Source organism: Rhipicephalus microplus, chromosome 4, assembly GCF_043290135.1.
Source record: "Rhipicephalus microplus isolate Deutch F79 chromosome 4, USDA_Rmic, whole genome shotgun sequence".
NCBI lineage: Eukaryota > Metazoa > Arthropoda > Arachnida > Ixodida > Ixodidae > Rhipicephalus > Rhipicephalus microplus.
In genome coordinates this window covers 202,313,936-202,331,834 of record NC_134703.1, presented here as the reverse complement: position 1 = coordinate 202,331,834, position 17,899 = coordinate 202,313,936, and the positions used below count along the sequence as shown (strand labels likewise).

General features: G+C 50.5%; 1 protein-coding gene across 6 annotated transcripts in view; it reads right to left on the bottom strand.

Moving 5' to 3' along the window:
• The window catches only part of Hr3 (nuclear hormone receptor 3 ROR-beta), a 181,984-nt gene extending 170,157 nt beyond the window's left edge, over positions 1–11,827 (bottom strand). Inside the window, exon 1 of one of the 6 annotated variants that reach the window (XM_075893943.1) lies at positions 11,095–11,827. In XM_075893943.1, coding sequence (XP_075750058.1) covers positions 11,095–11,164 — 70 coding nt within the window. In that variant the 5' untranslated portion in view covers positions 11,165–11,827. Of the gene's footprint in view, positions 1–9,612; positions 9,897–11,094 lie in introns of those variants that run through there. The other 5 variants (XM_075893944.1, XM_037423644.2, XM_037423645.2 and 2 more) reach the window with 5 other exon arrangements.
• Positions 11,828–17,899: the final 6,072 nt, after the last annotated feature.

Sequence of the window (17,899 nt, the reverse complement as noted above, 5' to 3'; positions counted from 1 at the left end):
AAAAGAATTCGTGTTAAACACTGACCCATCACTGAGCCCCGCTGGGTTCAAGAGCATACACTTGATCTTTCAGCAGCGCCGGATTACGGAGTTTCATTAGCTACTGTACTCATCTCACCACGTCCCCGCACGCATCCAGTGACTCGGGCAGCCCAAACGTGTTACGCTGCATTCAGCGCGGATCGTTAATACGAGAACGCTTCAGCGCGAGTTACGCGACGCGTGCGTTGCCAGAGTGCAGCTCCTGCGTAATAATTCGGTGAACACGACGTTTCCGCCCGTACCCGAAAGGTAAACGGGCACTGCTAAAACAAAAATGAATGTCGCGCACCGCAAATGTTCGCGGTCGGCTGTATAGTTTTCACCACCTTTGCTTCTCAGTGAACGCACGAAAACTGAACGCAATGCGTTGTACGGTCTGGACGACAAGTCGTCCTGCGAATAAACGAGCGGTAGTTAGTACGTCCACATGCGCGTCTCGATCTGCGGAATGAGGCGGCGGCTAACGGCACCTGCGCCCGGCCAGGGACGCGCCGCGCGGGGGCAACGCTCGCCGCGAGGGTCGCTCCCTCCCTTGGTGTTCGCCGCGGGGTTCGCTAGTTGCGCCATGATCTTGCCTTCGCCAGTTTTGCCGCGCCGTTCGTGGCTGCAGTGGATGATGTAGGTACAGCGTTCAGGAAAGGGGGGGGGGGGGGTATTGGTTCTACAAAGGAGAAGTGAGAAAAGTGAGCCCCCAATTGTCTGCAGCTGAGTGCGACAACTCAGTAGTAGCTCACAAGGGAATCGGATAAGGAGGGATAAGGAGAGAAAGGAACAGAGTGAGAAGTTTGAGAGAAAAGAGAAAAAATCACAACATATCCACGGAGTGAATGATGATGAGAGGGGCGAAGCGTCCATCCGTGCTTTTGTCCATCGGTCCGACAGTGCGTCCATCCATGCGTGCGTCCCTCCGTCGGTCTGTCACTAGCACCACCTGCTGAGTGAGTCTTACAACTAGGTGGTTACGAACCGGTCACAGACATGCATGGACAAACCCACGGCTTTAGGAGCTTCGCCGCTAAAGGTGGGGACACGGTGCAAGGAGTCCGAGGACGGCGCACCGATCGGCGAGAGCTACACGACACTAGGACACTGCGGACGGTGTGTCGTGTAGCTACCCCCCCCGCCCTTCCCCCTGAGTAATGCAACAATAAAAGCTTCCAAGGGCAAAGTCCACGATAGCGACCTACCCGCGATTGGAACCTAACACGTGCTGCTGGGAGAGCAAGGTGTACTATCTTGAGAAAGACGAGTTGTTCAATCCCCGCTCGTGCGAGGCTGCAGTTTCACGCCGCTGTCACTGTGCGATGAATCGCTCGCGCAGGTACACTCTTCCGACTCGACGCTGTCGCTATCGAGCAGCGGAAACAATTTCGCACAATTCGCCGACTGGTGCATGTCGTCCGCCATTACCGCTAAAGTAAGGGACTAGCGGCGGTGCCCTCAAGCAGGCAACCGGTTCAGGAAGTACGTGACGCCGAGTTCCGGATCGGGACCCCGTCGCCGTGGAGCAACATCCACGGTAGAGTACACTGTATTCACGGGCTGACTCGCGCTCTGCCACCAACTCCCTCACTAGGCCCATTAGAAGGAGCACACTTGCTCCGACTCCACCACTGGGCTCCATTCACACATAATTTAACGCTCACAGAAATCATCGAGGCAAACGGCAGGGCTTCTCGCGTCTGTTAGCATTACAGAAAACAAAAGCAGGCGTAAAAGCACGTATGCATGCGCCCATTCAATGTAATGTGGACACCGAGAGCGAACAAATCCTTCTAGGACACAAACGAAAAGCTCTAGATGCATTTGCTGCGACAACTGGCATCTGCACAGATTCAGTGCACTTATGCACGAGCAAAATGGACCCAAGAGAACGGATACTATCGTGATCGCTTCTCGCAAATTGTCAATAAGCCGAAGTTAATCACGTAAAATAATGGAACCTCTCGCAGAACGTCTGCCCTCCCTCGCTATATTGAGGGGGAAAAAATGTAGAAATTCGCAAGCAGGATGCTGGAGCCGGCGTTTTGGCGGCACACACACCACTGCTTCCACCGATCTCTACGCGGAACGCCAAGGAGATAATTAGCAAAGACAATACAGAAAGAATTAAACTAGCTGCCTATAAGCCTGAACAACGGCATGGCTTTCCTGAGACAAAATGTCTGGCACACCTCGATCATCCAATACATCATTAAATTTTTCTTTTCAAGCGAGATCGACTGCGAAATCTCCACTGCATTTCCTCAAGAAAGAAAGAAAGAAAGAAAGAAAGAAAGAAAGAAAGAAAGAAAGAAAGAAAGAAAGAAAGAAAGAAAGAAAGAAAGAAAGAAAGATCTCGCCGCAAGCGCACATGCTAAACACGCCCAAAGCTGTGGGTCGAGGAGCAGCACCAAGCTGTCCGTATACCGATATAGAGGGCTGCTTCAAGAGATGTGGCGGGCACAGCGAAATTTCCAGCGGTGCGATTCCCCCAAGACCGAGTGCGGAGTATACACATGTCCGTCGGGGCATGAGCTGGCACGCAGCGGGCCGCTTCCACGTCGGGACAGGTATATATACGCCTAACCTGTCCGCCACGTCGTGGGCGCGTTGGACTGAATGGGAGGCGACACTGCTGTCTAGCCCAGCCTTGGTAGATCAGCTGCGACTGATCCACAGAGCTGAACGAATGGTTCGTGCCAGTGGGGCCCTGGAACAGGGGCACCACCCTGCCGGACTGACTACGCTCTTTACCCTGTATAATCCTCAGGGCACTGGAGTTCTAGCCTGTCTCGTTTCTTTATATAATAAAGTTTTGTACTACTGCTACTACTGCCCATAGCTGCGTCCTTAAAGCCGTACTGCGTAGCGCAGCACCCCACTTTGACAATGTAAAGTTTTCAACCCGTAACGCAGGGCACTGCCAGAGCATATGATCTAAGCTGGCAAAGCCTGAGCAAAGCGCGCATGTGTTCGACGTCTCAATTTCTGGGTAAATTTTGTGCAAGAGTGCGGGACTGGGATATATGCCCTTACCTGCCGGAAGTCTGTGCGTCAGTGTCTGTGCGTCAGTGCCTGTTCACGTTACTGTGCGGTGGCGGATACGTTTGCTTCTTCAGATAAAAGTTCTTGCCAAGTTAAGTGTACGACGTAGGGAGATCTTTGTTGTCCAAAAACTCGTCGTCACGCCGTTCAGTAGGTATACGCGGCCGACGATTCCTTGCGCAGCTCTGTGGGTCTTCTCGTTGAGGTTGGACGGAGTGTTCTCCATTTGTCCCATGTGAGCTGGGAACCATACGATTGTGTGTTGTTGCACCTCCTTATTTTGCAAGATCCGAAGGCCGATTCCGAGATGGCGCCCCTACCGAATGCTCGGACTGCTGATCTCGAGTCACTGTATATTGTTGTTCTCCCGTCGTCTAGCAGGGCCAGCAGGTCTAGCTGTATATTGTTGTACTCCCGTCGTCTAGCACGGCCAGCAGGTCTAGCAGAGTAGAGTAGAAGCTTGGACAGTGGCACGCACTCACGCTGGGGGACTGGCCAAGAACCGGGCAGTTTTCAAAAAAAAATCTTCATTATAAAATAAATGTCGTCTAGTTAAAGATGAAGTAAGCAGTAGTATGAGTAAGAACATAGGTAGTAACTCTCAGCTGCGTAATTTAGCAAATAATAAATAGGAACTTAAATACGATTCATAAAAGACAGAGCATGACAGACACAGGAACGGCGCACGTCTTTTTCACTTACAAAATGAGAAAACAGTGAGAGATGCAGCAGATCCAATCCACGAAGTGAGAGCCAGTACCGATGGATGGTTAAATGTCGATGTTTCTACAGCGTTCAGGCCTCTTATTTGTTCTGATTGACAGCCTTCTGATAATACAATTTTCTGTTGTTTGAAGATGTTTCGGTTCATACGCCTGCTGACGTTCCCGCTTTGCCACTTCTATGGAGCTGTGGCCTGCTATTTTGTTCTGGTTAAGAAACTTTCAGTTTGTACTTGTTACTGGCATTTGCTTTCATTACGCTTTGATTGATGGTGGCTGATACTATAGGTGCTCTTATGGTATATCGGCCTTCTATACTGCGAAAGCATATGCGCGCTACTACACTCTGAGGAGGGTATTGCGCACAGATGTTTCGCACCATTGCTTCGACTATAGGAACCACGGCGAGGCTCTACGACAGCGGCCTGACATTGTGCGACAAAAGCGCGCATTACATGAGTTGGTGTATAAATGCAAGGTACGTTCAAACTCACACAGCTGCAATTTATAGGCAACGGTGACGAAGCACGACAGTCAATCCAAACGCATCCTGACCAGAACGCACGAACCACTTTTGATGAGCGCGAAATGTGTGCGAATGAGTGCAAGTGATCAGTTCGGCTTCGCCACAAGCTCGGCGCGGTTGTCGCTCACCGGCACAACGCGTGAGCCGGACAAATGTTGCGACACACGCCAACCGAAGCGAATTGCATAAGAAAGCTGGCCAGTTTTGTCGTCTTGGGCGGTGCCGTGTTGAAGACGTGACCTGTGTGGGCAACATGTCCTGCCATGTTGCGCAACGCGTTCTGCGAGTCGAGGACGGTGCACCAGAAGGCCTACACTGACTGGAAGAAGGGCGTCGCGTGGCCGATGGCGTATCTTAACACGTATCCATCTGGCATCGGCCACACGGATCGACCTCGAACGCAGCGGCGGCCTTGCCGCACTTTTCCCGCCATTGAGGACTCCCTTGAATGGACGAACATTGATGCCGCGCCTGTTAAAACCAAACAACCGAGCCGCGTCTCCTCTTGATTCCGAAAACGATACAGGGTGGATAACGAAGTACCACATGAACGGTGCCGATGAATAAGAATTCGGCCACTGCCTCTTCAACGATCATTAAGTGTAGTAGCTGTACAGACTGCTGTTTGCGATCAACAGTGACACGCAGGCCTGTGCCCATACTTTGTTCCATCGCAATGCTTCTTTTTCAACATTGCTGAATCATCGGAATTCATTTGCAATCATCAGAAAGACTTGGAACACACCAACACGACGGGAAACGACAGATTCTGAACTTTATGCATTCATTCTAAAAAAGAAAAAAGAAGGCGTGCAATCCCGGATAGAAAAAGGAAGTTAGGACACAACAGACGAACAAGTGAAGGCGCGCGGAATAAAAAGAAGGTACGCGAACGTACCTGCGCGTGCCCGTGAGATATGCGGACCTCTCAATTCTGGAACACGTGGGAGTCTACGTGAAAGATGACTATGCAGGTATTTGATTTCATGCAAGTTTCTCGGCTGACGCATGCGCTACCGCGATTATTGATATGGCATTTCTCAATCATCATATGCTGGTACGAAACTGCGCATTCATCGAACATTGGCGCACACTTACTCGACAATGTGAAGAATCAGGTGAGCCTTCAATTAGCGATCTCTTGTGTTGATTGTTGGGTTTTAACGTCCCAAAACAACCATATGACTCTGAAAGACGCCGTAGTAGAGAGCTCCGGAAATTTCAGCCACCTGGGGTTCTTTCTTTGAGCGTGTACCTCTATCGAAAGTGCGGCCGCCGCGGTATCTCTTGTGTTCCAATAATCTCTGGCAAATGCAACGCCCGTATGTCCAAGAAGCGGCCGCAGCTGAAAGGGGCCTTATAAACTACTTTTTCGGCAATCAATGAATTTGTTGGAGTGTTTTAAGAAACAAATACGGTGGGCGTCTTGTATTTTGCTCGTCCATTCTTCCTCTGCACAAATTTTTTTCCTATCTTATCAGCAGCCTTGAGATTAATGGCGTATCCGCTTTTTTACTTTCGTTAGCCCGTAAAATACGCAATGAATGTACGGTGTACCTACGATACGTTTCTTATCACTTTCTGCAGCCATGCTGGAGAGTGGCCACTGTATCAAGAATAGAAAGCTACATATAAACGGGGTAGGTAGAAGTAGGTTGTAAGGTTCGTTTCGGGCACTTCTACGTTGCACAGATGGGACGCAGTATTAACCAGAGATTATCGGAATACAAGAGATCGCTAACCAGAGGCTAACCTAATATTTCTTTACATAAGTGCACGCCACTGTTCAATGAATGCGCAGATTTGTACCGGCATAGGAATGCAGAGACGCTTCTGATGATTGAGGCATGCCATATCGCGGTAGCGCATGCGTCAGCCGACCATCGATGGCACAAAGATGAAAGACCTCCACAGTCATCTTTCACGTAAACTCCATCGCGTGCCAGAAGGTTCACAAATTACATGGGCAAGTTCGCGTACCTTCTTTGAACACCGCCGTGGCTTGCTTCTTCTGTCCGTGTTTGCACGCCGTCTTTTTTCATGTGTATACAAATGAATGCGCACTAACTAGCTCAACTCTCCGTTCTATTTTTACGTCACGTGCTATTATGAGAACGGCTTCGCAATATCTCTGTGTGTACGCGATGATTCCTTCTGCCATCAGCCAACGCCTGGAGTATAAGAAGCCGGGCTAAAGGCATCTCTACATTTATAAACTGCTGTCACTCTGGACCGCCCCCGGCTCTCACGCATGTTCTGTTCTTTTAAAGAAACAAAGGAAGCTCCGGGAGACAAACTCAACACGAATGAAAATGTGTACAGGCGCTTTCAAAATGATTCGGCACTTGCAGCCGGTCCCCTGCTGAGCGTGCCCGCAGAAAAGTGGGTCTGCGCGGTCTGCCTATAGAAAGCAAGCGTGTGCACGTAGATTTGCGTCGCAACAAAACGGTAGCGCCAGGTGCCCCTCAGCACATTGATAAGGGGCGCTGCGTGATTGGCGTCTGTGACAAGCTGTGTGTGCATAACGAGGAGCGTAAATTGGTGGTCCGAGTGCTTCGGTATTTTTCTTATGCGAAGTATCTTATGGTCGAGTTGTGCGGCGTGACCACACTTACTGCGCATGCACGTCTCCTACGATCCCCCTCTCTCCACGGCGTTTGCATCACCATTGCGCATCTCCTCCCCATCTCACTCCTCTCGCACACACTCGCCTCACTACGCAGGCAGCGTTTGCTAGCGAATTTTGTAGATGAACAAGCAAGAAAGACTGCTCGAGCTGCATGAACGTCACAAGATCATGACCTCCAAGCTGGTGCCGGTGGAACATTTTTCGTGTGAGTTGTTGAGCAACAAAATTTCGCAGCGTGCGCGTTAACTAAAAGCAGACTGCGGGTCTCTGTGTCCAATCGGAGTCTCCCACCTCTCTTTGCCTATTAACAGCGATTGGCATGTTCCAGGAGAAAACATCCGTTCATCACTGCGTGCTTTTTGGCTTGTCCCGCTTTATCTCCTGCGGAACGCCCGGTCGCCAGCAAGTGTAAGCGCCGCTGTTTCGCATCTACACATGGTTCCATTTAGCGGGAGATGGTGTAATTAGTTCTCCTTTTGTAACGCTGGACCGTATTGACAATCTGCACAGAATATTTATGGAAGGTGACTGTGACCAGCAATGGGAAACGGCGGCATCAGATGGGACCATGAACACATCGACCAAAAGCAGTCACGCTTCGATTCTTTCTTCCTTATGAAAAAATAAACCGTATTCTCCTACTTATCAATGTGTATCTACTATGATGCAACTTATTTTTCATTTAGCTGACTAAGACTATCGTTGACTGTACCGTTGTATAATACCTCTGAGCAAAAGAGAATGAATGTCTGTGGAAACAAACAATGACACGCGATAACCAATACAATTGCGTGATTAACATAACTGCGTTAGCCAGCGTTCTAATCAGGGCTCCTTCCGCGAACTTTCCGGGTTTTGCGACATCTCATGATAAGTTAAGCAGTGATTTATGCCTAGGCACTGATACGGCGATGACCAGTACACGGTGATAATATGAAATGCGATATGCAGACACGTGACGTACAAGGAGCTGGCCTTAGAGGCACCGGCATGGTGCATTGTTAGTAGCCCAATTTTTGCGGCCACGCATCCAGATGAGCCGGGAAGCACGCGCGTGACAGCTCCGAGTGAACGAACGCGCGGGCCGGCGCGCTTGTGGGCAGTGCCGAGCATAACTAGGAAGTCAGCGACGACCACAGCGTACGGAGAGGTTCTCCCTGAAGGACCGCGAGGGATACAACATGAAAATAAGTGGACCTGTTCGCGCTGCAGGCAGCGATACAAGACAGCGGACGTGAATTTGTTGCGGCCGCGCGCGTCGAAGCCTCGCACATTTCTGCACATTTCTGCTGTTGCGGTCAAGTGTAGTTTCTTCCGCTGAAGGAGCCCAAAGCAAGGAATGCTCTGGAAGGTCACAATTACAGTGAGAAGCAGCTGCTTACTCGACGGTAGTTATAAGAAAGAGACGAGCTCCACTTGGTCCCTTTGTCGTCGTTGTCGCGCTATAACTATCGACATGTCATACCAACTAGCCCAAACCACCACACTACTTGGTTACTCGAGCCGCGTGTGGAGCAAGTTCCTGCCGATAGCGGGATCGTCATGACACAGATGTTTTGGCGCACGAACGCGCCCACTTCTTTTCACATTGTATCACTCGCGGTCCTTCGGGGAGAACCTCTCCGTACGCTGTGGTCGTCGCTGACTTCCTAGTTACGCTCGGCACTGCCCACAAGCGCGCCGGCCCGCGCGTTTGTTTACTCGGAGCTGTCACGCGCGTGCTTCCCAGCACAGCTGACTTGAAAATGGTGGATTATTCACAATGCACCGGCGCCGCTGGTGAGAGCTTCCTACAGGCGAAAGCTGTACCGGATAAGGAATAGTGGATACAAACATGATTGCAGAAACCAGATGCGTAACGCTGGGCTGCGGTCATAGCAAGACCAGTTCTCACAAACGATGGGTCGTTCCTCTCCCGTTCCAGCAAGTTAGCATGCCAACTTTCGTTCGTATCTTCTTTCGTACGCAAAGACACAGAAGCGGCCCGTTCGGGAGGAGAGCGGCACGATGTTGGTAATGTGTGAACAGGACATGAGTGTCACAAAACATACTGTATACACATGCGAACGTTATATGCGAACGTAAAGTAAGTAGCAAAAGGCGCGGCCACGAGTGACCAGCGCGGTGTCCACAAAGTACACGCGATATGCTGGAAGGAATGGCAGCCTTGAATTCTGAGCGGACGCGCCGCCAAAACGCGCGTACGACGACATAGCGTTGCGTCACTCCATTTCCGGCTCAGCTGTATGTGTCGCGCGTTTATTCCGCCGAAGACGAGCGGGGGGACACATTCGCAAGACGGTTCACCGGGCGGACCCGAATCGTATCTCTGGGGACTATTATCGGCATAGCATTGTTACTGACGCAACGCCAGCAGTAATAAGAGAGAACGCCGATGGGCGAACCACCCGCGGCGTTTGGACAAGAGCCCGGGTCCGTAGACGGGTCACGTGACACGACCGCCCGGTGCACTGCGTGCCGTTGCCTAGAGCCGCGCGGGCGTAAACACGGGGCGCACGCTGCCGCGCCACTGCTGCGGACACACGCGACCACCGAGGACTTCGCGAGCCGGCCCGGGGGGAGAGCAGTTCGCGCAACGAGAGACGTAATGGACGGTGGCGGCGGGCTCTTGGGGGGCGCCAAAAACAAGGCCGAAGGACACTCACCCGCCATGCACGGGGGCAGCCCTTCGCGGCGTGGACGATATTCAGGGCATCTGGGACGAAGGAACCACGTTTGCGGGCCACAGCAGACGACACCGCTACATTGCGACAGTGCGGGAAAGGGCACCTCCTCGCTCGAGGAAGTTCGCTCAAAAGGCGAAGCGAGCCGAAACGGAACACACGCGGGGCGCTCCTTCTTCTTGTCACTCCTTTCAGTTTTTTTCTTCTTCCCACTCCTATGAAAAAGATTGGCCTTTGCTTAATTGCCCATCTACCGCTTCGGTGTGCCTTGTTTACGAGCCAATATCGATTCGCATCTCCGGCTTGCCCTCTCTCAGACGGCGGCAAGATTGTTACGCGCGAAAAAAAAAAAAAAAAAACACTTGGCGACGTCGCTTCCGGGTTCCTCGGGGCGCAGCTACGCACGGGTAGCGTGCTCCAGCGAGAGAGGCTGCGGAGCATCTACGTAAACTAAAACATTTATGCGGATTAGGCAGCGCGCGTAGCACTTCGGCCCAGTAAGTGAACTACACAGGAACTGCTGCGATAGCCGAAGTTCGCCGCGCAGCGTTTAAATTATTTCAGGTCCACGCGCAGATCACTGATGGACAAACCGGAGAGAAAGAAACTTTTACCGCACAGGCAGCGGGGCGAGAAAACACTAACGAAAGCTTTCCAGGAACGCTCGCCTTTACGCGCAGGAGAGGATTGTACAGCTTGGCATATAATTACCCTTCTTACCGAAACGATTGATAGGCGCTCTCAAATATACGATGTCAAAGATACACGAGGACTGTCAAGAGGAACCGCAAAGGCCGCAAGGTACGAATGCAGCAGCGACCACAGCCACAGTTCTATTACTGCCCAAGCAGCCTCTCTGTCTCTGCGGTGCTCTGCTGATATATATATATATATATATATATATATATATATATATATATATATATATATATATATATATATATATATATATATATATATATATATATATATATATATATATATGCCGGCTAGATAGCTGAGACGGGAAAAAGGTAGCACTGGTGGAGAAATGTCTGAACGCCCGTGATAACTTTTCTTGGCGTTCCCGTCTCCTCGTTCGTGAGCGGGATTAGAATAGCACGGAAGGCGGTCGTATTTAGCCACGTTTCTCGCGCCCTCTCCGCGTCCCAACGACCTCGGAAGTGTCTTTGCACCGCGCGGAGAGGAAACCGGTCATTACGTAACTGGGGCCGCTTCCAAGTCTAGGGCAGCGGTGTCTCTCGAAGTCTGCTGTGCACCAAGACAACCTCAGTGGTTGAGTGCAGCCAAAGCGCCTGCGAGAAATATACGTAAGCGCTGCCTCAGAGTTATTCGAGCTGAAATGGGGAAAATCGTGTCGATCTTTGTCAGGCGAAGTTCCTACAACAAGCAGTGACGACTCCAACATGAATAGGGTCTTACAGACGAAACCAATTAAATGAAAGAAATACAAGAGGCACCCACCTTTGATGGAGCCGGACGATGTCTGGGGCTGAACCACCTCGACTTTAGTGTAGCTGTTACTCCAAGACATTTGACAGTTATCGTCGCTAGGCTGAGGTCAGATGTGTAGAGGGCTGCGGGAATCCAGAGCGCCGGCACTCCGAAGTCTGGGGGGCCCACGCATCGGCGCGGAAAGCTCGTAAACCAGCACCGCCAAACACCGTACTAGGCCCCCTGCTTGCTGAGAACACGCGTCCGCACTAACGGTACCCGAGCGATAATAATAAAAAAAAAAGTTGAAAGCAAAACCAATAAGCTGGGTGCGGAGGAACACGGGTCGCGTAGGGTCTAGTCACGTCGTATCATGGCCGAAGAGAACCACCGGCGCCAGGCACGCCGTCGTCAGATGGTGGTCGGCGGCGGTCCCGTTGGAGAACGGCGATGCAATCCCACACATGCGCCGAGCTCAGCGGAGGTCACCAACACACAGCACTTGCGGCGCGTACGTGAAACACTGCCACGGCGATTCACCCGCGTTGTAAAGCCCCCGGAGTCGTTGATCTCTCTGTCGCGCGCACCGAGCGGCAGTTATGCAGGGGAGTAGCCGGAAGAGCGCGACAACAGGCGTGGCAGTAGCAGACGACGAACTCTGGAGCGAGCGACCGCCGCGAAACGCGGAAACGCAGTAATCCACCTGCGCGCGTAGCGCCTCTCCAACGGCTGTGCGCCAGTGTGGAGCTCGGCGTTCGCCAGCCGGGACAGTGCACCTCCTTACACTCTACCTCCTTCCCCTCTTCCGCATCGCGCGGCGGCGAGTTCACTGCGCCGCGCAGAGGGGAGGCCGCCGCCGCCGTCGAAGCCAGCGGGCGATCGTCTGTTCCTCGCAGGAACGAAAATTCCCGGCAGGCGTCTTGAATTATTGAAAACTGTGCGCTGTTGAAATCAGACCGCACCGAATAACGGGCCTGGTGGTCATGTTAGTGGCAAACCAAAACTCTGATGAACCGCAAAAGTTGTACTTCTCGCAGGGCCGAGAATTTCTATAAGGGTCTCTTTCCACGTTTCAAGAAGAGAAAGTGCCAAATATCTTAATAGAAGGATAAATGTGGTATAAAAAAGAACTGGCGCAATTACTAAAACGCTTCAAGGAGTCCTGCATTCATCCCCACAGAGTGGCTCCTGGCAAAACTTTCTGCGCGTGTGCGACAATCACGACTTGAACTTCGATGCGAATTCGTATGATGAAATCCAATCGAATATTTTGCGAATAGTACAACTGGTGCCATTCAGGAAGACTTCTTTCGCCATACATACTGGTAAATGTTTGTTGTACAGCTAATCATGTGCAGAAATATATCCACTTACATGTGCAGTTCAAGGTTTCGTGAATGATGCTTGGCATGTCCGGAAAGCGGCGAGACCTTCGTGTATGTCGTCACGTGCTTTTTTTATAAGGAATGAACAAACTTAAACTACATTCTCATGTGCTACACAGACCACCTGACTGGGCCAAGCATTATCTTCGAGAGGCAAGTGATGCAGTCGCTTAAACTAGATCGGTGCCGACTTTTCCCGAATCCTTCAGACATGACGAGATTCCTTCTAAACGGCAACTTCTTGCCTTCCGGAGACCTGCGTTAGCTTGCCAAATGGCTCTCTATCGGGAGGCGCGATGGCATCGGTTCGGTACGATGCTCGTGCGAGGTGCTTTATCGTTCCAGAAAACTGCGAAATTTCTTACTTTCGAACACCTCTTCATTTTGAGCAGCTCTCCAATCATTTCATGGTCGGCGTGGACCTCGGCAGCGACCACTGCGTCACAGTAATGACGGTAGGCTCGCACAAGACAAATATTCAAGCTAGTGGAGATATGGCGGGTTGGCCCGCAGAGGATGCGCACCTATCCCTACAAGAGTGGATAACGCAGCCCAAGACGGATCTCGAGGCAGCAATGAGACAACCAACCTGGAAACTCAGAAGATGGAACATCCTTTACTGAAGCCAATGGTGCAAAGATAGAAAGGTCAACGCCTGAACCATCGGCTGCGAAAGAACATTGCGGAGCTAAACTGGAGCATCGATCACTGGTCCGCAATGACTAATCAGTAATGAAACGAGGCCTGCAGCATAACTGATGGGCAGGTACCCAAAGGCGGCTGTTGGAACCTTTTCAACCACCTCTTGGATGGCGCGAACACCAAGACCTCGCATAGCGTTGCGATGAGCGAACTGCTATACGAAACATGTAATACAGAAACACTGGACGAGCTTGTAAGAAGGCTGACGGTCAAGTACCTCCCCGTGGCGGATGCGGCAGTTACCGAGGATGTGAGCTCCCAATACTTGGGGCAAACTAACCCGGAGCTCGATGCCGACTTCACTGTGGAAGAAATAGTACAAAAACTCAGAGGTCTCAACAGCCAATCTGCACCGGGGCCGTATAACATCACTAATAAGGCCCTCCACCCTCTCGATGAGGGCTGTTCGGAACGGCTCACTGCAATAGTGAAACGTAGCATTCAGGTAGAGTTCCCATAGAATAGAAGATCGTAAAAATGGTAATAATACTGAAACCTGGCAAACATATAAGGTTGTACAATCTGCATCCGGTATCTCTCACATCATGCGTGGCTAAGACCACGGAGCATATGGTGCTTAATCCTATGACGTCTTACGAGGAGAACAACGAGATATATCCTCACGTCATTGGCTTTCGTGAGGGGCTGGCGACGCAAGACGCTACAAAGCTGGTCAAGAGTCACATACTAGGCAGCACAACAAGAGAAGTTAAGGCCATCCTATATCTAGACATAGACACACGGCACACCTTTAATAACACACGACACTCCTTCATTCTACAACAAACCTCAACACTCGGACTTCATCAATGCCTCTACGACTAGATTCGGGACTTCCTGAGTAGAAGGCAGATCTCGATACGGGTCGTCTATACCGGCAGTCACAGCCGGTCGAGCAGGCTGACAAGGGGACCCCGCAGGGCTCGGTAATATATCCTACCCTTCTCAGCTTGGCCATGCTAGGGCTGTCGAGGCGACTGAGTAAAATCGAGAACCTCCAACATACCATATATGCAGGTGGCGTAACAAAAATATGGGTGGCAAAGGGAAATTCTGGAAAAATCGAGTGCACTTTACAAAATGCGATCCGAACCATCGAGGAATACCTCAAACCGACAGGCCTACGGTGCTTGCTGAGCAAGTCTGAGACGAAGGCGCAAACCGAAAGAATGGGACACAGGCGCCGACCCACACGTTCGCCTGTAAACCGCTGAATGCAACATACCTGTGGCTGGTCACATCTAAATGTTGAGCATGACGATAGAGGCATATGGCTCCTACACCATGGCAGTCGCTAAGCTCACCACGAAGGCTGAGAATGCTACACACCTACTGAGACGAGTGGCCAACCTGCTCAAGGAGGACCACTGCTTATTTATACATGGCCACCACCAAACTTCATTAATCTCGTTCGTCGTTTCATCGACTAAGATGTGGTTCGTGCCACATGGTCTACATTTCACCGAGTGCGTCAAATGGTGCTTCTGGGGAATGGAGTCCCGGAACGACCATCTGGGCTTGATGGAGTGCACTTGTTCCCAGACAGTGACTGCTACGAATAGAACTGTGCTAATAAAATCATCCTTATAAGCTGCGTTATAAATGTGCACATTTTGCGTCTGTTAATGCGTTGAGCGTTCAGTGGTTGAGGGACCTCCCTGCCTTTCTGTCACTTTATTCTCTCTTTCTTTCTGCGCTCTAGTGCGTGGGTGGATTCGCAACCTTATGCAGAAGCGTTTCTAGCTTGTCTCTTTCTCCTTTGGTTCAATTGTGCATCGCCGCAATGTACACGAAGATTACCTGTACCTCTGTCACATGGCAATCACCGAACTCCATTTTCCTCCATTCAGCATTCAACTCTCTAATGGAGCTTTAAAAGAATAGAGTTGTGACCGTGCTACACGGCTCAGGGCAAGATTTTAATGGCAGCCACATGTGGCAGAAACAGCGCTGCGGGGCATGTTGAAACGTCCCATTTTGAACGTTTAGTGACCTTTAAACCAATGCAGAAATGTTTCGTTCTTTGTATGACATATAAAGATTAAGGGGAGAAGTATGTGATATGTTATTGCAACACTTGGGATCTACAGCCATTGAAAACTTAAAAGCAATGCTGGCCTCACTGCGCTGTTGTTTTGATGAGTGAACGTAGCGCAAAAACGTGGGCGAGCGTAGCAAGCTTGCGCGTCAGTTTGTAGTGCTGTGTTGTTCACTGTTGAAGTTGTGCTGTGAAATTGTGTGTATTCGTTGGGGCGGAAGAGGTTGCGGGGATGTCGAGCTCTGCTACACTGTGCACAAGCGTGTGCCTCGCGAGTGTATAAGCAAACAATATGCAGATACGCTTGCCGGTGGCGGCATAGCGAAGCGTTGGTGTAGAGGGTACCGGTGCTCATGTCCTTCAATATACAACTAAACCTTGCACTACGTGGAGCGTAATGCTACAATTTAAGCATGCACAGCCATGGCCACGTCGGTGCAGAGCACGAGAGGAGCCAGGAGCCGGTTTCGGCACTGCGGGGCGAAACCTCGGGGCAGTTTTGGGCTCTGAAGTGCTGTATCAGAATCATGTGTGGCCTAGCTGTCAGGCTGACCACATCACAACACAAAACGGCCTCGAGGTTTTGCCCCGCGTACAAAAAACCGCCTTCTCGCGCGCTCTACACAGATGGGGCCGTGGCTGTACACCTCAGGAGACCAAGCGTATGTAACAGCCATGGGCCAACCCCCGAACCGAGGAAAAAGATTCGGGCAGCCCCCCTGCTCAGGAATATCAACCCAGAGGACAACATTGACAGAAGACTAGCTCGAGCCCAAGCACTCCTGCGCAGGCAGCGGCATCCGCGACGGCAAGCTGTTTTACGGATGCAGCCATATATCCTGTCAGACGAGCATATATATACGTAGCAGTGGTAGTCAACATGGGTTGCAGCGATGGCGCAGTGGTTAGAGCATCCGCCTCGCATGCAAAAGGTCCATGGTTCAAATCCCGGTGCCACGCAGTTCCCAACCGGATAAGAAAAATCCACGTGGTGATGGAACTGCATCAAGAGGCCTGGGGTGTGGCCTCACCGTTAACCACCGCCGGGAACGCACTCCCTCACCAGAGTAGGATTGGCCACCCTGGTGCAGTATCTGGCCACTACCTCTCACATCATCATCATCATCAACCTGACTACGTCCAAAGCAGGGCAAAGGCCTCTCTCATGTTCCGCCAGTTAACCCGGTCCTGTGCTTGCTGCTGCCAATTTATGCCAGCAAACTTCTTAATCTCATCTGCCCACCTAACCTTCTGTCTCCCCCTAACCCGCTTGCTTTCTCTGGGAATCCAGTCAGTTACCCTTAATGACCAGTGGTTATCCTGTCTACGCGCTACATGCCCGGCCCATGTCCATTTCCTCTTCTTGATTTCAGCTATGATATCCTTAACCCCCGTTTGTTCCCTAATCCACTCTGCTCTCTCTTCTTGTCTCTTAAGGTTACGCCTACCATTTTTCTTTCCATTGCTCGCTGCGTCGTCCTCAATTTAAGCTGAACCTTCTTTGTAAGTCTCCAGGTTTCTGCTCCATAGCTAAGTACCGGCAAGATACAGCTGTTATATACCTTCCTGTTGATGGATAGTGGCAATCTACCTGTCATAATTTGAGAGTGCTCGACAAATGTACTCCACCCTATTCTCATTCTTCTAGTTACTTCAATCTCGTGGTTTGGCGGTTATTACCTGCCCTAAGTAGACATGGTCTTTTACAACTTGAAGTGCACTATAACCTATCTCGAAGCGCTGCTCTTTTCCGTGTACATTACTTTCGTTTTCTGCAGATTAACTTTAAGACCCACCTTTCTGCTCTCCTTGTCTAACTACGTAATCATGAGTTGCAATTCGTCCCCTGAGTTACTCAGCAATGCAATGTCATCGGCGAAGCGCAGGTTACTAAGGTACTCTCCATTAACTCTTATCCCTAACTGTTCCCATTCTAGGTTTCTGAAAACCTCCTGTAAGCACGTGGTAAATAGCATCGGGGAGATAGTGTCCCGCTGTCTTACACCCTTCTTGATTGGTATTCTGTTGTTTTCTTTATGAAGCACTATGGCAGCAGTTGATCCCCTGTAGATTTCTTCCAGGATGTTTATATATACTTCATCGACACCCTGATTCCGCAGTATCTGCATGACGGCTGATGTTTCTACTGAATCAAACGCCTTCTCGTAATCTATGAAGGTTATGTATAGTGGTTGGTTATATTCTGAGCATTTCTCTATTACCTGATTGACAGTATGAATGTGGTCGATTGTTGAGTAGCCTGTTCGAAATCCTGCTTGTTCCTTTGGTTGATTGAATTCTATTGTTTTCTTTACTCTGTTAGCAATTACGTTTGTAAATAGCTTATATACTATAGATAAATTTTGGCCAATATTTCCAGCTGTACCAAACAAAACAGCGAAAAAAACAAGTTTTTTTCGGGATTTCGCCATTTGTTCCCACACTTCGCATCTCTAGTCAGGACTACCAATAAAGAGAACAATTGGGCTCTACGCAGCTCGGACCTCAAAGCTGTCCATCGGGCCCGCAACGCAGCGAAAGGACGATGGGGGAGCGGCCCGCTGCGCGCTAAACGCACACACCGAAGGACTCTATTAAAGTTATTCATCCATCCATCCACACAGTCATTTCGGGTCACTCTAATTACGGCAGTTCTTTGTTCAAGCGCTATCTGGACCGTGCACTTGTACACATTGGGCCTGATACTAAT